General features: G+C 49.0%; 1 protein-coding gene across 4 annotated transcripts in view; it reads right to left on the reverse strand.

The window, feature by feature from the left end:
- Window positions 1–24706, reverse strand: part of sema5ba (sema domain, seven thrombospondin repeats (type 1 and type 1-like), transmembrane domain (TM) and short cytoplasmic domain, (semaphorin) 5Ba) — a 63906-nt gene that overhangs the window by 7710 nt on the left and 31490 nt on the right. For 3 of the 4 annotated variants that reach the window (XM_042084656.1, XM_042084657.1, XM_042084659.1), the window contains exons 7-17: window positions 22198–22333; window positions 21091–21298; window positions 20644–20851; window positions 11128–11245; window positions 10211–10392; window positions 9159–9302; window positions 8581–8728; window positions 7244–7469; window positions 5558–5770; window positions 3173–3343; window positions 835–972 (exon numbers count right to left, since the gene is read on the reverse strand). In XM_042084656.1, coding sequence (XP_041940590.1) covers window positions 835–972; window positions 3173–3343; window positions 5558–5770; window positions 7244–7469; window positions 8581–8728; window positions 9159–9302; window positions 10211–10392; window positions 11128–11245; window positions 20644–20851; window positions 21091–21298; window positions 22198–22333 — 1892 coding nt within the window. The remainder of the gene's footprint in view (window positions 1–834; window positions 973–3172; window positions 3344–5557; window positions 5771–7243; window positions 7470–8580; window positions 8729–9158; window positions 9303–10210; window positions 10393–11127; window positions 11246–20643; window positions 20852–21090; window positions 21299–22197; window positions 22334–24706) is intronic. The other variant, XM_042084660.1, reaches the window with a different exon arrangement.

Here is a 24706-nt window from a genome sequence, read left to right on the forward strand (position 1 = left end):
TTGGATGTGAGACTGCTGTAGTGACATCACATTAATATTAATTATGCCTCTGTGTTCACTTGGTATTCCGCACCCATACTCCCCCCAAAGCTCAGGCCCATGGTCTTCCTATTCTACTCGCACTGAAGCACTCGCTTCAGCTCAACCCAAAGGGAACTGATATATCAATCCAGATAACCTGGAAACTGCTACCCCTTAATGGCATGCTGAGGTCTGCACTAAGGTTGATTAAATAATTCAGAGATCCCCACCATTTCACCTGCCAAAGAAGTAAGAAAACTCCCATACATCTTCTGGCCATTTTCATTGGGTAGATTAATTAAGTTTTTGTGCAAAATCTTACCTGAAAATATAAAGGCAACTTTCTTTCAAAATGTCATCATGCACAATAATGTGTGTGTATCCGTAATCAAACACGTAAAACACAAAATGCAAAAACTGGACTGTTCATTAAACTGTTGGTTCGGGGATGTAATGAGTTATCACTTATGCTTAGGGAAGCTAAGCCAGAACTAGAGGGCTATCCCCCCTGCCCCAACACCCCCAAACCATTCAAATGTATTTTTAGAGTTATATATAAGTATTGCATATACAACTGATTAAACAAAGCACAAATGCAAAAACTGGACATGTTATTAAGCAGTTGTTTTTCCATCTTGCGTCCCCATGGAGATACTGACTCCAAGGAGCAGTGGTGTGATGGGTGTGAGATGAGATGGTGTGTGTGTGTGACGAGTGTGAGATGAGACGGTGTGTGTGTGTGTGTGTGTGTGTGTGAGACGAGTGTGAGATGAGACGGTGTGTGTGTGTGAGACGAGTGTGTGGCGTCCCCACCTGGGATCTCGTTGCAGTCCCTGTGCTCAGTGCTGTTGCCCACACACGGCGCCCCGCCCTGGGACCCGCAGGCCCGACTGCGCAGTTGTAGGCCTGTGTCGTCGCAGGTGGACCACACCGACCACGCCATCCAGCCGCCTGTCGGTAAGAAGAGACACGCTAAATGACACTCACAATCTTTCTCACTCGCGCTCTCTCTCTCTCTTACACACACACACACACACACACGGTATCTGTCCAAAGGGAGCACTGAGGAGCCGTGGCAGCAGCAGACGTTTGGGGAGATGGGTTTTGTGTCAACACCCGAGCCCACCCACGCATGGGAAACAAACAGCCCAGCAGTCACATACAGCCCGTGGCAGGCACGTTAGCAGACACATAGAGTACACAGGGAGAGAGAAGGGGTAAGCAAAACAAAAACATTGTTTTGCTCCTCCAGACACACAATAAACACGAGAGCACAAACATCATGACAAAAGGGATTTGCTTTGCTACGCAGCTCACATTGTCAAGTGTCTTTTCCTTCATTTAATATAAATAATATAACAAAGATGTCCTTTTCCTAGATTGGCTTTTAAACTTCCAATTTAATATAAATAATATAACAAAGATGTCCTTTTCCTAGATTGGCTTTTAAACTTCCAATTTAATGTGCGAAGACTTTCCTGTCAGTTAAGAACTTAGCTTGCGTCTTTTCGCCATTGCTCTCAGGCTCAGAAGTTTGCTGTGATCCTTGGAAAATGACTTTAATAATGATGCTAAGCTGCTGAGATAATTGTTTTTATCCATCTCCATTGATTGGCTGCAATCAGACTAAGTGTTTGCTCAGAAAGTAGAAAAAAATAATCTGGGGGCCTGCTGGCACTGATGGACGAAGGCTGCACTTCACTGACCACCCCCCCCCCGCCCCCCGCCACACCTCATCAGCATTCGGCCACCATCTTTAAATCACTGTCTTGTCACAGGTGGGGTGGGGTGGGGGAGGCCTGGCAGGGCTGTCAGACTGGGCTCTGTCGGACAGCTAGTGGGCATCTTTAGTCTGCAGCTCCTGGTTCGCTTCGCCCTGTTTACATTGGGAGATTAACTGCAATGCAATTAGCCACTCAGTGTGGTCTATGCAAGCGACAGGTTTCCAACAACAACAAAAATGTGGGGAGAAAAAAAAAGGAGCATTAATCTCCTTCTAAAATACACTCTCAAAGGCAAAGGGGTAGAAAATTGGGTTATCTGTTACTGTCTCCAGTTCATTGCAGCGAGTTGCAGCATTTAAGATGCCCTGGGGCACAAGCTGTGACCACCACCAAGGCGGTGCGGTCCTGGTGTATGTTTCTGACACCTCCCTGGAACCACCTGGAACTAATGCGCATGCCACAGCCCAGCACTTCAGGAAATCAAGCACAGATTAGGGCTTGTATTTAAAAAACAAAAAAGAAAGAAAAAAAAAAAAAACTGGGGTGCATTCGCTCAAGAGTCCGCAGGGGCTTTTTATATGGCAATGCAGACCCCTCTCACATGTCTTTCCCAGATTAGCCCGCTTTATAAATATTTGAGTTGCCTTTTGGGTGCAGATGTGAGGATTTCAAGTGACGGAGCCAAGAGGGCCCCTTGACATGCGTGCTACAGCAATGTAGACTGTAATGCTCTGTACTGGAAACACAGACAGCACACACTGCAAAAAACCCTGCTGTGATCCCTTGGCAGATAGGCTTCACTTGAGTAGGCAACTGATGTAAACAAGGCTCGGTCTGATCGGCAGTTTGGGGCAAACTCCACAATACTGTGTAAAGAAGATGCAATCTGTGGATCCATCTCCAGGGAATTCACCATCTCTATCTCTCAAACTACACTCCATCCTCAACGCTCACATCCCAGGGCCAGCCTCTTTTGCAATCTGAATCATTAATGGTAAAGTTGACCTCCAAAAGAAAAAGAAATTACATTCTAATGCTTATGCTGCTGCTTATGTTCTGTAAATTCAGCATGCAGCATAACTTGTGGGCTGTTGAAGGACACTAGTAGCACAACACAGTTAAGTTTATATGGATGGAAGTCCAGTTTATTTAGGGCTGCATCCCATCCCCTATCTGCAGCTGTGGTCTATTGAGATGACCTGTCTTGTGAAGGAGGGATTCCATAGGGCGTAGAGATGTGTGTTGGGGGGGGGGGGGGGGGTCTTCCTATCATAGAGCTGTGTTCTAAAGGCTCTCAAGTTTGTTTGGATAAATATTTACATAAAGTACATTTAGGGGAAGCACACCTAGACATCCGTTATCTGCAGCTGTGTGCAGTTGCGATGAGCTGTTTTGGGAAGGTGGGGGGGTTGGGGTGGGTGTCTTACCATCACAGGGGTGAGTGTTACAGAGGGCCTCCTCCGTGTGCAGGCCGATGCAGATGTCCCCTCCGTGTTCGGGGGCCGGGTTGGTGCAGGTGCGCGTGCGCTGGTAGTGCCCCCCCCCACACGCCACCGAGCACTGAGACCAAGGTGACCAGCAAGACCAGGCGCCATTCACTGAGGTCGGCGAGACGACACATATACACACAGACACAAACAAACAAACGTACACAAACGCGCACACACACGCACACACACACACATAAAAGTGGCCGCCAAGCAACCGGACACAAGCACGAGACATCAGGCAGGCCAAGGGGAGACGCAAAACCACATAGCAGCAGGAAACATAAAACATAAAACACGCGCACAGACACACAAACACAAACAAGGTTCACAGACAGCAAGCACGGAGGTCGGACAAACACCACGACAAACAAGTAGAGAGTAAGCAAGCAAGACGTACACAAACACACACACACATGGACACAAACACAAACACACAACACAGACCATTAATTAACAACCCAAGCCAAAAGCACAACCAAAAACAAAGCAAAAGCACACATGACAGAGTTTCAGACTTGCAACGCTGACAAGATGGAAACTGAAGCATCGGTGAAGTGAGGTGATGATGAGGTGCTTTATCCCTTATCCCGAAAGACTAGCACTGCAGTACGTGGGCTCGGACAGGGTTTTTTTCTATTTTTTTCTTTCCCCGAGCTCGGCATAGCCCGTCTTGATTAACCTTGCCCTAATAAGCACTTTAGAGCAACATACCGACGGCCCAGCATCCCTCTCCCCATGGCAACGCACTCTCACCTCTCATAAAAATAAAAAGGACAGAGAGAGAGAGAGAGAGAGAGAGAGAGAGAGAGAGAGAGAGAGAGAGAGAGAGAGAGAGAGAGAGAGAGAGAGCGCGAGCGCTTCATTCAGCACTTCCGTCTGACGAGAGCTCCCATCTCGTCCTCCTCCCCCCTCTCCTCCCTTCATCCACTCCTCCGCACATTTCATCAGAGCTGATGAAGGCATGGGGGAGAGATGCGAGAGAGAGAAAGGGACAGAGAGGGAGAGAGAGAGAGGGGGGGTCAGAGATGGATAGAGGGAGGGAGAAATGAAGAGAGTGTGTGCCTCGAGCTCTTCTCTATAGCGTGAAAAAAAAACAACTTTAAAAGTCCATTTACTCCGGGGGATTACTGGGATGAACTGGGCCATGACCACAGCAAGGTGCGGAAGATGGCTGCTGTCAAGAGCTGGTTGGTGTGAGTGAGAGCGAGCACTCGCGGCATGCCAGGGGAAAGGGCCGAGCCGTTTGTCTGAAGTGGCAGTGGCACACGCCATGACACATGTGTACATAAGGCCGGAGCGTGTGTCATGATGAAGGAAAGGAATAAATTACAAGCAGCCATCTCTTTCTCTCTCTCTCTTTTCCCTTTACCTCTTTCTGTCTCTATTTAACCTCTCTCTCTCTCTCTCTCTTTTCCCTCTCTCTCTCCCTGGCTGTCTCAGAAGACGAGAGCAGAGTAAATCAGTTTGCTGATGTTAATTAAGAGCCCTGCTCTGCTCGGCTTGAGGCTGAGGAGGAAAGCAGAGTCCATTGGCATGCACATGATGAGGTAGCTGGGGACCGAGGCAGTGGCGTCTCTCTCTCTCTCTCTCCCTCTCTCTCTTTCTCCCTCTCTCTCTCTCTCTCTCTCTCTCCCTCTCTCTCTTTCTCCCTCTCTCTCTTTCCATATCTCCCTTAGCCTCTCCTCCATTCTCTCCGTCACTCTTCCTGAAATGAAAGTCTCATCTAATTAATTTAATTCCTCCGTACACACTTCAGCACTACGTGAGCGATGGAGGGGGACCGGGCGGAAAAATCCGGAAACGGCACTACAGCCGTGGCGACTAATCTCCAGATCCTCATCGAATCATGGCCGCTCATTCCAGGTAATCTCAGAGATGTGGCTTCTGTTTGTCCACAGCTACCGGTCAACACAGCCACAGATGAACAAGTCTGATACCAACTTCAGGTAACCCAGAGTCCTCTGCTTCTCAGAGAGCACAGGCAGAGTCGTGGAGTGGCCAGGAGCACCATGGGAATTCGGAGCTGTCCATTAGCTAATGGAACCTAGTAATCCACTTAGCACATCTTAATGGAACGGACCACTTTTTCCTTTTTTTAAACTCCCCAAGCTGTACATTTGTGACAGTGTTTGCAAGAGGCCTTACTGTGTGTTGGGAGAATGTGTGTGTGTGTACTGTATGTGCGCGCTTTTACTGTGTGTGTGTGTGTGTGTGTGTGTGTGTGTGTGTGTGTGTGTGTGTGTGTGTGTGTGTGTGTGTGTGCGTGCGTGCGTGCGTGTGTGTGCGTGTGTGCGTGCGTGTGTGTGTGTGTGCGCATTCTACCTGCGCAAGGCTGGGGGTTGCAGTCCTGGTACTCTACCGGTGACCCGCGGCATGCCGATGGGTTGCTCTTGCTCTCAGCCGTGGAGCAGAAGCGCCGGCGGGTGCGGTAGCCCTTAGCACAGTCCTGCGTGCACGCTGACCATGTCTCCCACGACGACCATGTCGAGCCCGTCAGCCGCACCACAGGGGTCTTCTGTAGCTCGTCCACCAAGGCTGGAGTAGAGAGAGCATAGCCACATTAGACAGAATTCACTATCAAGGTTATAATACATTACACATATTTCAAAGTAGCCAACTTGCTATAGAGGACAACTTTGCACATAAAAAGGTGTAGGTTTTTATACACAGGGTGCAAGTGTGGCACACATACTATAATGTGGATGACAAGCCCCAATGATTTCCATATCAAAGTGTCAAAAAAGCACAACTGGTTTGATTTCAGGTCCACAACTCTTTTTTCCAAAGTGAAGACTTCAATGCCCAACATGCCCAGCTGTTGTTGCATAATTTATCCTCCTTCATTTTGACGAGATTGTTCTTCCCTCCCATCGGTGACAGGGTTAGTGGTTAGCGGTGTTTCTGTCGGCTTGTTTTATGGTGCCGGTGACAGAATCATCTGACAGTGGTGTGCACACCCTGACTACCTGAGCAGAAGCCGGTCTCCCTCGTCTGTGTCTCTCTCTTTTTTTTTTTACGATGGCACTGAATGGGCCGGCTCCTGGGGTTGGCTGGAGGACTGAGGTGCCTATCAGCCGTATCTCCCCCGCCACGCGGCCCTGACAGGAGGTTATGGCTAATCGATGCCGAGGCCGACAAGCATAAACTGGCTAAGCGCTGAACTGTGGCCCTGGGCTGTCACCGGTCGGGTGGGGTGGTGTTGGGGTGGGGTGGGGTTGAAGATAGACGATGAACCCCTGGGAGACAGTTGCTGCCTGAGCGACTCGTGTTTGGGGGTCGACACACGCACAGAGGGATGCACATAAATAGACATACAAACAGACACGCACACAAAAATGTATACATACATACATACATACATACATACACAAATAGGTTCATGTCAACAACATATAAAATAAGCTTCATCTGTGCCAACTGTGGGTGACCACCAGGCACTGATGTTTGCTCGCTGTATTAATGGATGCAGACAAAAGCCTGAAGGCTTTCTAGCCAAAAGAAAAACAATAAGGAAACAATATTTCAAAGGGAAAAAAACAGCAGCACTGGACTGTAAAATGTTGTTGCTTGTGTTGAATACAAATCTGAAACACTAGTGAATCACTAGTGACTACAGCAATACAAACATTCCACCAACGACCATGTTCTGTCCTAAGGCAATGCTATTTCAAAGTGCCAGCATGTGATTTCCATTAATCACATCATGAAACTGTTCAGGGCCATGTTTGTGATGTTTTTATGAATGTACAAACGAGACAAAAAAGAACATTTGTTTGTCTGTGTCTGCCTGTGTTGACTACATTATTTTCACTGTGCTTTGAATTTTCTTTTAATATGCCTCAAATAAGAGTCATATCTCTCCTCCACTATCCCTCTGTCTCCCTTTCTCTGTCTCTCCCTCTCTCTACCCCCTCTCTTCTCTCCCTCTCTATGTCTCCTTTTCTCCCTCTCTCTCTCCCTCTCTGTCTCTCTTTCTCTATCTCTCTGTCTCTCCCCATCTCTTCTCACCATCGGTCTCGCAGGCGGCCGAGCCGTCGTTGGGGCAGTTGCGCGTCTCCACCTTGCGCTTGCCCAGCTGCAGCTCGTGCGGGTCGGCCAGCGCGGCGCGGCACGTGTAGCGGAGACGCTGCTCTTGTCGCGCGCCGCCCGCCGTAACGTTCACCGGCATCCACGGCGTCCACGGCGTGTTCCGCCGCACCTCCGGGCACGCGTCCAGGTTACAGGCTTTATACTCCTGCAGCCAGGGGAGAGCGGAGAGAGAGAGAGAGAGAGAGAGAGAGAGAGAGAGAGAGAGAGAACGGGGGAAGGTTGAAGTAAGGTGAGGAGAGGTGTGGAGAGAAGAAGAAATGAGATGAGAGAGGAGAGAAGAGAGAGGAGAGGAGAGGAGGTTGTTCAATTGGATTACATTTTATGGCTAGACCAGGTTTGCATGCGTTCCATTCTCATCTTTTCGCTGCTGTTTGTCTGCTCGGTGCATTTTGTTTCGTTTCGGATTTCAATTCACCTTCAATTCAATCGCCCCCACTCCCTCTCCCATCCATCATCCGTTTACAGCCGTCATGTCATCACACCTGTTCAGCTGTACGTGAGCCATGACTCCTTCCTTCCTCCCTCCCCACACCTACCCCCCCCCCCCCCCCCCCCTTCATGCCCGCATGCCGCCCCCTGCGGTGTCTGCACATGACCGTGTTTGCCTCCTTTCCTCAGCGGCTCAATGGGGCTGGAGAGGGGGCTGCCAAATGAGACACTTCATTTGGAGTTTTAATAACGTTAATTAAAATCTGCCGAGTGAGTCTGGGTCATTAAGTGCAATGGAGTGGCTGCTAAAAAGCCCGTGTGGAGGGGGGGAGGAGCGGAGAGATGAGATAGCGTGGCTCGGGTGAGCGCGGCTCGCGGAGGAGTCCAACGTACCCCCTCACTGCTCTGGAAGTAGGGGCAGGAATGGTCAACTGTTCCACTTTGCCGCACACAGAAATGTCACCCCTGAACTTTGGAAAAGCGGAGCCCTCCATATAACTTCACTCTGCTCTACCAGTTGGTGCTTTTAAAGCCAGACAGACACAGAATTTATGTTTCTTTACTGCATGATGAATGGGTTCACGTTTCGTCCTACTTAGTTAATCATGTTTTTACTCATTTTTTTCCCCCTCGTGCCTCATATACATTATCCTCTTAAAGCACGTTTTTCTATTACAGGCTATCCAGCTTATAAACCGAGGTGATACTTATTTTTCCCACCAATGGGTTTTTTGATGTATGCCTTTCATTCATGTTTCCTTATTATTAGCACTCTGTTTTGTTCCTTGCTTTCTTGTCCACATTGTGGTCATCATTCTGATTCTTACCAGGGCACAGCCAGGGCAGCTGTTGCCGTTCTCACAGGTGCGCACGCGGGACTGGACCCCGCCTCCACACTCCGCGCTGCACTTGGTCCACGAGCCCCACGACGACCAAAAGACGGGCTGAGGACACGTCACCTTCTCATTACAGAACCTGCCACAAAGGAACAATGAACAAAGAACCCGCACTGGACACAAAACATGATTCTGGAAAGCTTTAAGCTTTACAGACAATATAAAAGGTGAGGTAAAGGTGGTATACAGGGTAATGATTTTTAGCAAAGGTCCAGGGCATTGTAGGCAATGTTGCCAAGGGATATTATTCAAACAATTTCCCACTGATACTGGGCAACAATTGTTATATGGAGAGCTTTGAACTTCAAAGGTTCAAAAGGCTATCAAATGTATCATCACCTTTCCATCAACATCCATACATCAACATCCATACATCAACCATCCATACATCAACCATCCATACATCAAACATCATACCCCTGATGTCCTGGATCCATTCAGCATATAAATTAAGATCTGCCCCAACACTGATCAGACGACAGCTTTGAACTTTGACCTTGGTCTCTCACCTCTGTTCTCTGGCCTGTCCGACACACACTCGTCCCCCGTGTCGGGGCGCAGGGTTGTTACACGAGCGCTGGCGCACCTCGAAGCCGATTTCGCACGTGGTGCTGCACTGGCCCCAGGACGACCAGGGAGTCCAGCCTCCGTTCCTGTGGCGGACGATCGAGAAAAATAATTTACATTGGCTGTGACCACACGGGACTGCAAGAGGCCCTGCCATTCTAACCCCAGAATTTATTCTCCAGTCCACAGACGCAGAGAGTTGTCGTTTGGCGACACCAGATGCTAAAAAAAGTCTGAGCTAATTTGTCACTAGTGTGCCACAAAAAGCCGCCACGGTGACGACAGGAGTTTGATGTGGCAACATATTCCCTCAATTTGCTTGAGTGCTTTTCCTCCTGTAGAGCACCTCTCATGATTTAATTGCCACTTCGTCCAACAACACAATCCAATTTCGCCATGTTGGATTTAATCTTGCATGCGCTTGCAGCAAAGCTGCACTCTTGTTTTTGTGCTGCTTGGACACAAAGTCAACCAAGTCTTTATAAATGGACTGTTTGTGCTTGGCTCCTAACAAACACAGAAAAAAAGAGGGAACCTTTAATGATTAAGCACTGTGGTTTGACCGAGCTCCAATCCAATGAATAATAAGGCGCCCCACAGAGTTCTCCCACTCTTTGATGCCGTCTAGTGAATAACGGCGTCAATATCTGGTCTATTTGAAGATAATGACATGGAGAGTATGATATTTGACAGGTGGGAGTGCATCTGTATAGACCCTTTCAACAAGGTAAACAAAAACAATGCTTGAACATTCTATTTGGGCCCCAATCTACTTCCTCTGCATTAAGATAACATATGGAATGTTAAAAAGGAAGTCTTGTGGGGCCAACTATGATGCTGATAATGGAACTCTCTTGAAAGGGTCCATAGTGAAACAGCAGTTCTCTTGGGTCTCTGAGTGGTAATAACAGAGAGGGTTAAAGCGGAGCTAGTAATCAAGGATCTTTGGTAATAATGCTTGTGAGACTTCTCTCTCAGAATGGGGCTACTGTACCTGGAGCAGTTGGACACCTCGATGGTGGGGCCCTGGCAGTTTTTGCCCCCGCAGCGGGGCGGGGGGCTATCGCATGTCCTGGAGCGGCACAGGCAGGCGCTGGAGCCGTCGCCGTCGGTATGGCTACAGGGTTGCCATGGTGCCCAGGGCCCAAAGACGCCATTAGTGGTCTGGTTCTGAAGCTGCGATACATAGAATGAGAAGGACACGTTTGGGAATCTGAGAACACTGCAAGAACATGACGGATCGGGGAATGACACGTCTCAAGACACCTTAAAAACGACACCGATCATAAAGCAAAGCACAGCAGTCTCTCTCTCACACACACACACTCACACACACAATACTTTTTTGACATGGTACATGACAAGCTTCTCACATGACAGATCATTAAACTGCACAGGACTGTCCCTTGAGGGGGGTGGAAGGACTGGGCATGCTTCAGGATGGCAGTCATCCATACGGCACTCAGGGACCACTGGGACAAGGAGAGAGGAGGAGGAGGAGAGAGGAAGAGGAGAAAGATGGAGTTGGAGGAGGAGGAGAGAGAGGAGACTGGGCATGCTTCAGGATGGCAGTCATCCATACGGCACTCAGGGACCACTGGGACAAGGAGAGAGTAAGAGGAAGAGGAAGAGGAGAGAGGAGGAGGAGAGAGATGGAGGAGGAGAGAGAGGAGAGGAGAGGAGAGAGATGGAGGAGGAGGAGGAGGAGGAGAGAGGGGAGAGGAAAGAGGAGGAGGAAGAGGAGAGAGATGGAGGAGGAGGAGGAGGAGAGAGGGGAGAGGAAAGAGGAGGAGGAGAGAGGAGGAGGAAGAGGAGAGAGATGGAGGAGGAGAGAGGGGAGAGGAAAGAGGAGGAGGAGAGAGAGGAGGAGGAAGAGGAGAGAGATGGAGGAGGAGGGCTGGTGGTGCTTACAGGACAGGCTGTGATGTTCTGGCTCCACTTGCTCATGTCGGAGCTGTCCTCGATGGTGGTGCAGCGCCGCTGCTTCTGGTCCCAGCCGCAGTAGGGGTCCCGCGCATCCAGACACGTCCTGCAGCAGGAGGAGGAGAAGTTTAGAACAATCACACTTATGCCCCCAACCCCCCCCCCCCCACTCCCCATCCCTCCTTCTTTTCTGTTTGTTTAAACGGAATGAAAACACTCACTCACACGCACACACACACACACACACACACGCACGCACGCACGCTCTTGCCTCAGGGTTCCCCAATTCTTATGATCCAAAACTACAAAGCCGACGGGGAGGAGAGGTAAACAAATCTGCATGTAAACCCTCTCCACCCCCCTCCCTCCCTTTCCCATCCTCCTCCCAGTGCCACCCACAACGCAGCATGACGAAACGCCGATTAAATATTTGTAAGCTACCGCTTAAAAAAAAGGGAGAAAAAAAAAAAAACAGTAGCTTAATGAGCAGTAATTAAATCTAAACCCGCTAATGAAGCTAAGCTGATCTGGGAGAGCCCTGAGAATGTACTGGGCGGAGAGGTGCGGTACACTACTAAGACCATGTGCCACCACCACCACCACCTGCCAGGCCACCCTCCTAGCGTCCAGCCTTGCGTTCGCTCCAGAGGCTCTTATGTTTGGCACAGGCCTGCTGACCGGTTTGTTTGTGTGGGACTGCTGGCCGTCCAGCCCTGGGGTTGAGGAAACACAAGTGGTGTTGATACAAGCCCCAGTGCCAAGACTAAATCTTGTTAGCTGGGGGCTTGGGGGAAGCTGATCAGGGGGAGCGGAATGCAACCACTTTATGAGGCGTAAATGGGTTATGGGCCATTGTCAGGGCCAGGAAAATAACTTTTAATAAGAGCCTGTTGTTTCTATTTTCACTTATTGTAATGTAATGCATTTCAGCATCTTTTCTAGGCCTACTGGAAGTTTGCTAACAACATTGTGACAGAAATGTATCTTTGGAGTACATGGCTAGACCTGAAACCCTCCGACATATGACTAGCAATCCATCATGACAACCGTCAACTGACAAGTCAACAAGGCTGAACAGAAAAATGTTACAATTTTACATGTACACTGTATATTTTCTGTCACTTTTCTGTCACGCCAGCCTTGGGGGGTCAAAATGTTTTTGTTCCTCAGGAGCCTGTCACCTGTATACTTGGGGCTTACACCGCTCCGACACCTTTATAAACAAAAGCCTCCTTCAAGTCATTTACCTTTCAGGAGGAGTCCCAAGTGCCCTCACACACACACACACACACGCTATGCCCTGCTAACACCTCCACCCCGCTGAGCACTTCATTCTGTCATACTGGCATCGGTGTACACAGGATCCCACTCAGACACACTACCATGGTGTCGTTAGCCTCCTGCGGTCTCTAGCATGAGACAAGCGCCGATGCTGATCCAGTTATCCGTGATCATCCCCAGCGGTAATTGCGTGTGCATAGCTAGTTAGCGGGGAGTGGAGAGGACCAGCAAAAACCCCAATGATGGGGCAATCAAAATCTGGGCTCGGCTCCACATCTTAGCTGGGGGCTGGACTGTGCGCGGGACCTAATAACAACCTCCAGGGCCCTCGGCAGGCCGGAGTGAGGAGGGCGGGAGGGACATAAATCAGCTGCTGGACCTGTCGCCTCCGGAGCAGATTTGGAGCACCAAAAAACACCCCCAGCCAAAAACAAAACAAATCCCACTCCTGGAACAGCATTGAACTTCCATTTTAAGCGTTGTTTTTAAGACTCATGACTCAATGCCAATTTTTCAGTGGAATGTCTCAACTGTTCATATCTTCACACTCACTCCTATAATGTCTTGGTAATACCTGTTCAAAATGGACTCTTCTCTCCTCAGCATTTGTACAGCTGCGTACAGCATGTACATGATAATTAGTGCTGGAAAGTTGAATTGGTAATTGGCTTAATTGGTGACTTTGTTAACTTGAGGCAACGGGATAAACTATGCAACTGGTAAAGAAGAGATCTAGAGGCCAATTAGCTTTGGTCATCCCCAAGGTCCAGATTCCAGAGCCCGGAGGCTTCTCACCCTCGAGCCAAATCCATTTACACTGAAAAACACTCCCCTGCTCCTCCCCACATTAATTAAAGCAGAAAAAAGCCCTCCCCTAAAATAAAACCACTTGTGCTGAAAGCCAGCCACCCGTCTAAGCCCTTAAGACTGCGGATCGGCGAGAAATGCTGAGCTGACTGTTTGACGAGAACACAGCAGCACAGCACGTTGGGCTTTCTTCTAATTTCACTGACAAGCGCTTACCACGCACGCACACACACACACACAAAATAACACCAGCTGAGGGGCACTGCCAAGTCCGCCTGCCCGAGCACCCGGGCCAGACTCGTGCCAGCCTCCCCTGTGATCGCTTTGTGATGGAGACGAGCAAGGAGAGCTCGGGGGATGCTGACGCTGTGCGCCCGTGCTGTGCCTGCTGTCTATCGAGTGGCCATTAGCGGGGAGATTTACAGCCGGGCCCCGGGGCAGAGGAGGAGAATTACCTCCTCCTTGACCTGACGGAGGCACAAAAGTCTCCAATCACAATCACAACAGCCACCCCCACAAAACAAATCCACCTCCACCGGCAGCAGCACCACCACCACCACCACATCACATGCATCAATGCGCAGACCTGTGAAATGCCTGCCATCGTAAAGAATGGGAATATATAGAGCAGGCACATCTCGCTGAAGAGTTACGCCTCTTTATCTAGTGTGTGGGTGACTGTGGGGGTGAAGAGAAATTCCGGGGGAGGATGTTTGTGGGTCTGTGAGTGAGTGAGTGATTGTTTGTGTTTGTGTTTGTGTGTGTGTGTGTGTGTGTGTGTGTGTGTGCCTAGGTTGCGGGCAACGTGTGACCACAACGTTGTATAATTCAACAGCCCCTCTCCTTCCTGATAGCCCACTATATCAAAGGCGCGGAACCACAAAGAACGGGCCTATTAAATTTTTAAAGAGCGCACGTGGTAAAAATAAACCAACACATAAAACAATGTGGCTGACGGCGGACAGCACGTGATAAATCTCGTCCCCGCTCTCCTCAGCCCTAATGGACATTTTAAAGGGAGAGGGAGGGCAGTAAAACCGCTGTCCCCTTCTTTACAGGCTTGTTAAAAGTAGAATATGAAGGCAAACAGTTATTAGTATGCCTTCAACTGCAAATCATGACCTCATCAGTGTAAATATAAGCGAGGAGCTGAGGGTCCACGGAAGGGGGGGGGGGGCAGTAAACTAGGCAGAGTCCAGCGCAGTAGAGGCTATCCCCTGGGGGCATTCAACAGCTAGGCAGGAGGAGAGTGTGGGCTTTCAGCAGCATACCTATAGGACTGGCTGGCTGAATGACTGACTGACTGACTGACTGACTGGCTAGCCGGCTGGCAGAAGTAATATCTCCCGAGAGAAGATTCATTCATTGATTGATTGTGTTGCTGTGAGGGTTTCCATTCAGAATATAAATGACGGGGAATGGAGTGGCTTTGAGGTGGAGAGCAGCTTGGCAGGAGGCCCTTGGGAGCAGACACACACACACATCCACACCAGCGAATCTCTGTTGTCTACACACTCTCTCTCACACACACACACGCTCCCAGAAATTTGCCCTCTGCCATCTCAATTTGGGATTTAAAAAAAATAAATAAATAAATAAGCTTCATGCGTGGTATTGATTTTTCTTGGAGACATCTGTATGTATTTGGCTTGACCATCATGACTAAGAAAATGACAAATCTTTTTTGATGCCGCCTCGACATCATGGATTTATATCGTCGGTTTCGTTTCATCATGTGTGGTTCAATAAGGAAAGCAGACGCACGCATAGGTGAACTCTCACTAAGAGTTCATCTAAGCGTGTGTGTGTGTGTGTGTGTGTGTGTGTGTGTGTGTGTGTGTGTGTGTGTGTGTGTGTGTGTGTGTGTGTGGACAGAGTATGGAAATCGTGTGTGTGTGTGTGTATGTGTCTGTCTGCGTGTGTGTGTGTGTGTGTGTGTGTGTCTGTGTGTGTGTGTGTGTGTGTGTGTGTGTGCTCACGCATGTGAGTGTGTGCCTTGCAATCTCAATTTCTTCTTCCTCCAATAGCAGAGAGAATGTGGAATGATCAAAGGATAGGTATAGCCAGTCTGTTCTGTCATGCTCTAGCCACCAGTGGATGGGAATCAAAATTGGAGTTTGTCAGACCGGAGTTCAGGCTGGAGGGCAGTTGAGATGTTATTACCTGCTTGAGAGAGAGAGAGAGAGAGAGAGAGAGAGAGAGAGATGGAGAGAGAGAGAGAGAGAGATATGGAGGGAAGGAAAGACAGTGAAAGAGAGCGAGAGAGAGATGGAGGGAGGGAAAGACAGTGAAAGAGAGCGAGAGAGAGAGAGATGGAGGGAGGGAAAGACAGTGAAAGAGAGCGATAGAGAGATGGAGGGAGGGAAAGACAGTGAAAGAGAGGGAGGGATGGAGAGATATGAGGTGGAAAAGAAAGAGTTCCAATATTGGAAGGCTGCCAGGGGAGAGCTGTTAAAACCCAAACATGCCGCAGCAGTAATAAATATTCACTTTTTGATTACTTTTTTCTTTCCTCCTGCTCTCATCTTCCCTAAGTCTCCCCATCCTTCACTCTCTCTTTCTCTTTCTCTCCCTCTCCCTTTCTCTCCCTCTCTCTCCCCCACTCCCTCATGTGTTCGACGGAGCACTCAGACAGAGCTGCGGGCTCTTAACTGCTGTGTGTTTTAGCGCCCTGCTGATGAGCTGGCGGCAGCAACAAGCAATAAATTGTGTCTGCGGAAGAGGGCTGCCTCCCCGGGGCTGCGGAGTGCTCCAGGCGCAGCAACAAGGCATGACCCTCCCCATCCTCCACTGCCCAGAAAAAGGCGCAGCTTGACCACAGTACCAGCGGTCGATGTACGATTACGCACAATCCGGCTGTGCTTTTCCAGCTGGTTTTGGAGAAGGGGGGAGGGGGGGCAGATTAATTCCCCATAACTGTGGCTGCACCACAGATGACCACAGCTGACCATGAAGGTCTGCATGTTGAGAAGCTCTCCCGTCCATTCTCCTCATTGTCTCTTTCCCACTCTCACACCTGCGGCGTGTTGACTCAACTGAAATGTTGCATCACAAATGAAAACACGCGTGCGGGCGGTTGGGGACACTGCAGAGGGCAGCGTGGGGTTCCCACAGCACCGCCGACACGAGAGCTCGCTTTCCCCTCGCGTGGGACCGAGGGCTCGGAGGACTCCAACTCCAACCACATCTGAAGCAGCGGGACCACCAGCTCACCGCAACCCCTCCAACCTCTACCCACCTTCCAAAACAACCCCCGGGGAGCTCAGCTGTGAAAACCATCTGTGGTTTCCTGGCAGTGCTACTCGAGGGCCCCTTCTCATGTCCCGGCCGAACCTCTGCGGTCAAACCCTCACGTAGGCTTTCCACAGCTGAAGTCCCTCTCCGGTGGACGTGCGGTGACCCTTTCCAGGGCCAAGCCATAATTAACCAAACGCTGTGACCACTAGTCCTCAAGACAATTCACTGGAGAAAGAGGACTGAGAAACTGAGCTTTCATCGTGTGCAGTGTAAACAGAACCTTCAGGTTCCATCTCGAGTCCCAATGGCGTAATCAAGCTCAACATACCTTTGCTTTTTGTTCCCAGGCTGTTTTACAAACAGGCTGTTCCATTCTAATAACAGCAATCAACTAAACGACTAGAGAATTATTGCTGTGTACATCCATGAAGTAAACTCGGAGGTGACGTAATGAGTTAAATGTCTTATAATTAGGCCCTCAGGTACAACACTGGAAGATCCAGCTAGAAGTGTCAACTCAGATTCAAAGGGGCATCACCAGCAGTGAGACTGAGAGGAGACCGCAACATCTGCTTCATACTTACAGTCTGGATGATTCCTCTCTGTCTGTCGGTCTCTCTCTCTCTCTCTCTCTCTCTCTCTCTGTAAGCCCCTTTGCCAGCAACCTCTCCCCCTTTCCCTCACCTATGCTGTCCTAGCGTGCGGTGAAGTTGATTGATCTCCCACGGCCGCTGCGCTCATATGCTATTGCAGCCAAACAAACTGACTAAATGAGTTTCTTAACAGGGAGGGAGAGGAAGGAGAGAAGGGAGCGGCAGTGAGGCTGGGGCTGGAGCAAGTTGGCAGGAAGTGGCGGTTTGGGGGGAGGTCAAATGTAATTACCTACTGCAACTCAGAGAGACTGGCACCTACACACACGGGCCACTTTGCATGAGGCCATTAATAAGCGCTTCTCTAGGGTGTGTGTGTGTGTGTAGGGTGTGGGGGGGTGGGGGTGGCGTGTGTCGCTGAGATCGACAGAAGGCGCTGTCCGAGACTGGCCATTTATCTGCGAGGCAAAATGGAGGCGGACACGTATGGATTGGAGTGGGGCTCGCGGTTGCTGGCACAGCCAATTTTGTTTATGCCATGAGCAATGGTGTGGGCTGAGATCATTTCTCCCAATAAGTTTGACTGCAGGATGCTCGAGCCAGGCAAGATTTGGTTAATTAATGACGGTGTGAAATGGATGTGAATTGGTACGACTTTGGCTCTTTGCTTATTTGAGGCAATAACAGATAGATAGATAGATAGATAGATAGATAGATAGATAATAGATAGATAGATACTTTATTGATCCTCAAGGGGAAATTCCAACTTCTCATTCATAGGGGCGTCTCATTCTCAATGAGTCACTGAAAAGAGCTCTGAAAGTGACATTGGCTATTTCTGGCCAACTAAACAAGCTGCGGAAGAAACTCGCATGCACACATGTGTGTGCATTTGTCTCCCAACACAGTATAACAACTCGTCAGGGGGGACCCAACAAATGAATCGCCCATAATGTACGTGGCCCAGTGAAAGACCGTTTGTGTGGGGGGCCACGCCACACACGTAGAACACATACAGTGACTGCCTCCGCATCCATCCAGCCGAGCGATATTCATTACTAATGCAGACGGCCACACAATGCAGCGTTTGTGTGCTCGGCCGGTGGACAAATGCTCCACAGCCTCTGTGCTAGCACGTTCCGCTCCGCACTCAATGGGCTACATTCTACCGTACTTTTTTCTAACAAAAATCCACACCATCAGTCACATGTACAGAAACACCATAAAAGCTCTACTACCCCCCCCCCCCCCCCCATCTCATCTCATCTCATCATGGGGTCCGCCGGAATCTGAGGAGTAATTAGTGTGGCCACAATGAGCGAGACTGGGAGCAGCCTTCACTGGCCATGGCCTCCGATCGCCCGCCCGCCTGTCCCCAGAGATGATTAGTCGGACAAATAGCCCCCTTTAGCTCCGCTGGCCGGTGTGTATTCATAGAACCGTGGGCTCCTCTATCAAAAGCAGACTGAATGGAGCAGAATTGGAGATAAGCGCCAGTAACAAGATTTATATAACCTGAAGGAATTACGGCTCTGTGATAAAAAAAAAACAGAATGATATAAGGGCAATATAAAAGCTACATGATTACCTTTGAGAATGTACATTACATGGCTTAAGAGCACAATCCATAACCCTAAGGTATACAACCACACAATGCTTTAGCACATTACACAAATTATGAGCTTTGACAGAGACACATTCATCTGATTCTGATAAAAAACAACGGCATTTCTGTAAGTAGGGCTCGCCGAGGCTGTGCCATAACTCTTACATTTCTCTTTGAAAAGAGCATTCGCTGTGAGTTTCATGATAACAAACTTACAGGAGGACAGAACGCCACTTGAAATGTGTGTGTGTGTGTGTGTGTGTGTGTGTGTGTGTGTGTGTGTGTGTGTGTGTGTGTGTGTGTGTGTGTTGTATGGTTCTCACACAGAGCGGAGAGCAGCTGAGCGGTGGTCGGCCGGCGGAAATCAAAGGTAGGGGATTAAGAGCGTTCCGTCTCTTTCAGCTGGCCTACCCTCAGAGCCGGCGTCATTAGTCCACCCTGCTGGCTTTTAAATAGGGCTGGCTCCAACCACTTCCGCTCTCTAGCTCTCCCTCTCCCTTTCACCCCTCTCTCTCTCTTTCCCGCCTACTCTCTGCCTCCCTCCCTTTCTCTCGTCTCTATCTTTATCGCTCTCTCTCTTCTTCTCTCTCTCACTCACTCTCTCTCTCTCTCTCTCTCTCCTCCTCTTGCTCACCCTCTTCCTCCTCACATCTCTCTGTATTTCTTTCTCTTTCCATGCCACTCACATCTCACCCACACACCTGGTTTGGTATGCAAACGCTTTCACCATTCTGCCTCTTTCATTTCTGTGTGTGTGTGTGTGTGTGTGTGTGTGTGTGTGTGTGTGTGTGTGTGTGTGTGTGTGTGTGTGTGTGTGTGTGTGTGTGTGTGTGTGTGTGTGTGTGAATGCATAGTGTTTTAAAATAAAGGTTGACATCAAAAAGCTGACTCATCACACACTAGGACTCATGTACACAATCGCCTGCCTGCACATAAATGCATTTAAGCTGCATGCAAGTTGCAAGTCCACACACACACACACACACACACACTCTCTCTCTCTCTCTCACACTCTCTCTCTCTCTCTCTCTCTCTCTCTCTTACTCTTGCGCACACACACGCAAACACACACCGACACACACACACAAACATACACAGACACTCTCTCTCTCTCTCTCTCTCTCTCTCACACTCTCACTTGCGCACATGCACACAGACACACACACACAGACAGATTCCAAACAGTCTTTCACCCTTCATGCACGCACACACACAGCTGACAAAGCATCCTTCAGCGACCCCACAGCCAAATTGAGCCTGACTGTCGTCATTGCCTTACCCCTGCAGAGAGGACACGCTGGGAATGAATACATTGATAAAAACACACTAGGTCTGTCATGCTGGCACAGGTAGAGCTCCCACCCCCCCCTTTCCCTATCTTGCTCCATCATTCTCTCTGTCTCTCTCTCTCCCTCTCTCCACTCTTCTCCCCTCTTTCTATCTCTCTCGCCGTCATTCTCGCTGACCTTCTCTCTCTCTCTCTCCCTCTTTCCAGAAAAGGGGATTTTCAGACCAATAACAGACCCGGCGCATCATTCCGCTGATACCAGCGATACAGAGCTCATAGCCGCACAATGATGGCGGCCGGGCGAGCAATTCATGCACTTCAAACCGAATCTGTGTCAAGGAGAGCGCTCACAAGGCGGAGAGCTCGGCAGCGTCTCAGCGTGTGTCTCGGCCTCCGAGGCTCACGGTTCAACTGCTCATTCCGCATGTCAATGTCAGCATTACTGTCTTGATTCTCCGAATCGAGGGGTGAACCGAAAGCCGAATATTTCTTTTGCTGAACTGCTGAAATGAATTTGAAGGAGCCTTTTAATTCTGGTTGTCAGGAGGTCCTATTTATGGTCAGGAAGGTCCTTATTCTATGATTTTCAAAGCATTGATGTGTCTCTATGTTCTCTATCTAGAGACACTCTATCCCCATTTAAACTGCCATGCCAATAAAGCATATTGACTGGACAGGTCCACTGTGTGACTCACTGCTGGTTCTGGTAGGCGGAGCATCTGGCCAGGGGGATCTTCACCACTTTGTTCCTCAGGCCCACAAACAGCATGCGGTCGCCATGGAGAATCTGCAGGCTCAGGATTGGCTCGCGGAGGCCTCGGGGCTGCAGCTGCATCTCCTCCAGGTAACAGCCCTGCAGACTCTTATTGGTCGTGGCCAGGGCCTTTAATATGGTCCCATACTCTGTGAACAAGAATTATAAATGGGAAGATTCAGGAGACGGTATCAGTTAGTCAGTACACATTTGAATACCTTTGTATGCTTTCCAATTGTTATGTTCACCTTCCATTAATTTCCAACATGCTCAAACTAAAATAATCTTCCACACAAACTATTTATAACAAATTAACACATTCATAAGCAACTCGTATGGGCCAAACGTGGGCTGTCCCAGTGTTCGCCATGAGTGGCCGCCGGCGTACCCGTGCCGATGTACATGACATGGTGCAGGGTGTCCTGGCCCTGCACGATGTCCACCACCAGCTTGGAGAAGCGCACGTCGTCCTGCCAGACAAGTGGGTCCACAGAGACGGGCTGCACCACGTCGTTCATGAGGAAGAGCCGCTGGGCGTCCTGCAGACTGCGCTCCGTCAGGCCCTCGTTAGGACCGTCGTCCTCGATGGTGCCACACTGGGTCAACACAAATCATGCAGCCTCTTAGAACGCACTTCAACAATTATGTTACTCAGCCATATGACTACTAGGTTGCAACCATATAGGTATGTGATTTAGTCCTGTACAGACCGACAGTCCGAACAATAAAAAAAAACAATTAATGGTACTCCCAAATATGGTTGTTGAAAAACAGACAGTGCCATATAGAAGGATGCACACATTACACAGTCCCTTTGGTGCATATAAGTACTCAATTCAATGACAGCTCGGAGCTTATTTTCCTCACTTTCCCAGTTTCTCTATCCCTCTGTGGGTGTTGTGTATCGTCATGCACTGCCTTCCAACAGAACGGGCTTCATTATGTTGTGCCTCCACCGCTAAACCAATCAGCATTTCCCAGTCAGGTAAATCATATCAACCTATATTATGTGGCTCATAGCATGATGCAGAACATAGCACAGATAGATACCACAGCTAATTTCACAGACTGAACAAGATCCACCCCCTACTGCTCAGCAAATTACAAAATCCTACTGTGTTATCAGTGCCGACACAAAGCTAATGCCTTTGTGCTCTAATCCTTGAGTAATACTCTCTATACTTAATCATTCTGTTGAAGATGTGACCAAATGACTAGAGACACTGTGAGTGGGGCATTCATTTCAATATTTTACACCCTTCTGAGGACGTGCCTTCAGTGACATTTACAAGAACAAAAAGTGTGTGTGTGAAGGTGAATCCAAGACAGAAGGACAGAGAGAGAGAGCGAGAGAGAGAGAGAGAGAGAGAGAGAGAGAGAGGAGAGAGAGAGAGAGAGAGAGAGAGAGAGAGAGAGAGAGAGAGAGAGAGAGAGAGAGAGAGAGAGAGAGAGAGAGAGAGAGCGCGAGAGCAGGTCCCCAGGTGAGCTCTCTCACCTGGAAGTTGGGGTTGGGGTTGGGCGTGGGAAGCCAGGTGGAGCGGGGGTTCTCCTGGGAGCGGAACGGCCCGTTGAAGGCCCGAGTGATGGCGCTGAGGTTGAACGCACAAACCGCAGATGCAGCAATGCTATTCCTGTACACAGCACGCGCACACACACACACACAAAGACAGAGAGACAAAGACAGAGTTGGTGTGATATCAAACAATGTCCAAAGTGTCCAAGAGATATAGAAGAGCCTTGTGTAAATACATGAAAGGCATAGCCATAACCAACTCCCCTCTTTGGAGCCCCATAATACTGGAGGGTAAATGAGGCGGAATACTGGAAGAGTCTCACTAGGCCTCTAATTTAGCATGGCTATATGGGTCGCCCTCGCTGCTAAGCCTAATGGTGCAGCAACCCGGCTACTGCTAGAGCAAGGAGATGGCAGCGGGAGGCACAGATACCCAAGCAGTAAAATATACTTTAAACCCATACATTACACTTACATTATATTACACACACATGCACAGGGCAGATACACAAGGCAAGATGCACTGAACATATCCATGTACACACATACCCGCTGCAGGCTGTGCTCACACACATGCATACACACAATATAACCTCACACACACACACAATATTACCTCTCACACACACAGACACACACACACACACACAATATAATGCATACACAATATAACCTCACACACAAACACACACACGCATACACACAAGCATTCTGAATCCAAATAAGCCATGAGGCCAGAGCATTGCACATGCTGCTTGTTGTCAGCAGTGTTATCCCAACCATCTACAGGTTCCCAGGGCATACAGCCCTTGTTTGGCTGTAATGAGGTTTTAAATGCAGTCCTGCACAGGCTCCGGTCATCGCTATAGGGCACACAGAATTGCACACACATTACGCCCAAAAAAGGGCCCCTAATGCAGTTTTCAGCAATGCTGGACTCACCCAATTGTATCTACAATCCACAAAACATCAGAAAACAACACATTAAGAGCACACTGAAAGCATGGCCCCAAACACAGTTAACCAAACATCAAGTCTAAACTATACCTGGACTAAAACTTGTGTGTCTTAGGATATTTATGTATATAGCCAGAAAGAAGTGTGATAGCCAGATTTTTATAAAAAAAGAAATGTAATAAAGGCTACACATTGTGTCAAATGTCTCCCTTTGATACAGACAAGCCTCAAGCAGTGTGGTGACAATCTCACATCTGTACTCTATACTAATGAAATTCATTACTGTTGTTTTCATAGCTGGAAATCTGTGGAGAATTCTAGTGGCTTGTTCTGATTGATGACCTATCCAATGTTAGTGATGCATCTGCTGCCACAGCGCCGAATCAATGGAGGACCAGTAGCCATCATTACAGAGTGCATCCACATTTCATCCAGCACAGCAAGTCACTCCCCAACACACAGAAATGACCAAATTACCAATGCCTCTTTTGCCGAATGATGAATTTGCTAATCAGACATTACAAGTATAAGTACAAGTATTGACTGCAGTTAGATGAATTCGTTACGCACAGAATGAAACATTTCCATTCATTTCAGAAGTAAAAAAAACGACAACAAAAAACGAGCAGTCCAAGGATGGTGGTCTCCGGAGCTTTGAGGCATTGTTCGATGATTTGCTATGGAGGTGCCAGCAGGCTCGGTGGATTACAGGTCTGTTTGATGTCGTCATTCAGGTCCCTTTGTCTTGCCACCGTGGCTTGAATGCAGGGAGCGCTAATTAGTGAAACAAAGAGGCGGGCCCATTAGCGGTGCACACCGCGCCTCATACACTTCCATTAGCACTGCACATGGCGCCTCACATAGTTCCATTCCTTTCTGCCGACACGCGTCCCGCTCACGCAGAGGTGAGCACACAGCTGGGCCTAGCAGAGAACAAATGTGCCTTATAATGGTTTCCAACGAACAAACACTCCTCACAATAGCAAACGACTCTGGTGTCACAAAGCGGTTTCAAGTTCAACTTGCTTTGTTTTTCTGGCCCATAAGTTTGGACAAGTTGATTTAAAGTTTGGCCGGCCGTAGCGCCATGCCATGCTTCATTTCACTTTGACACTGACCCCAACATCGGTGGTGCCAAAACAGAAACATCTTTTGCCGCTAATGCTACAAAGCGCTAACGCCCAAAAGTAATCTTGCCTCTCCATATGGGAGACATATGGCTGAACAAAAGATGTCGAAACTCATGCGCGCCGCCAGTGGTGACAAATTACCCTGTGCCACTTGGGATCAGATTTATGAGATGTGTGTATACAGGACGAAAGCCACTTGTGCATAAATAAATCCCCCGTGTCATCCGATGCGTGAACAGAGACATTTCAACAGGCGAAACCACGTCATTGCTGACCAAAAGCCGATTAGAGGACCAGCTTGAAACCGAAAACTGTTACGGGGGAAACGATTATAATTTAAACAGGTGGTTTGTGTTGAGAGCCGAGCCAGAGGCCGCTGGCGCTAACGGAACAGAGCCGAACGG

The sequence above is a fragment of the Alosa sapidissima genome, chromosome 2 (assembly GCF_018492685.1).
Source record: "Alosa sapidissima isolate fAloSap1 chromosome 2, fAloSap1.pri, whole genome shotgun sequence".
Lineage (NCBI taxonomy): Eukaryota > Metazoa > Chordata > Actinopteri > Clupeiformes > Clupeidae > Alosa > Alosa sapidissima.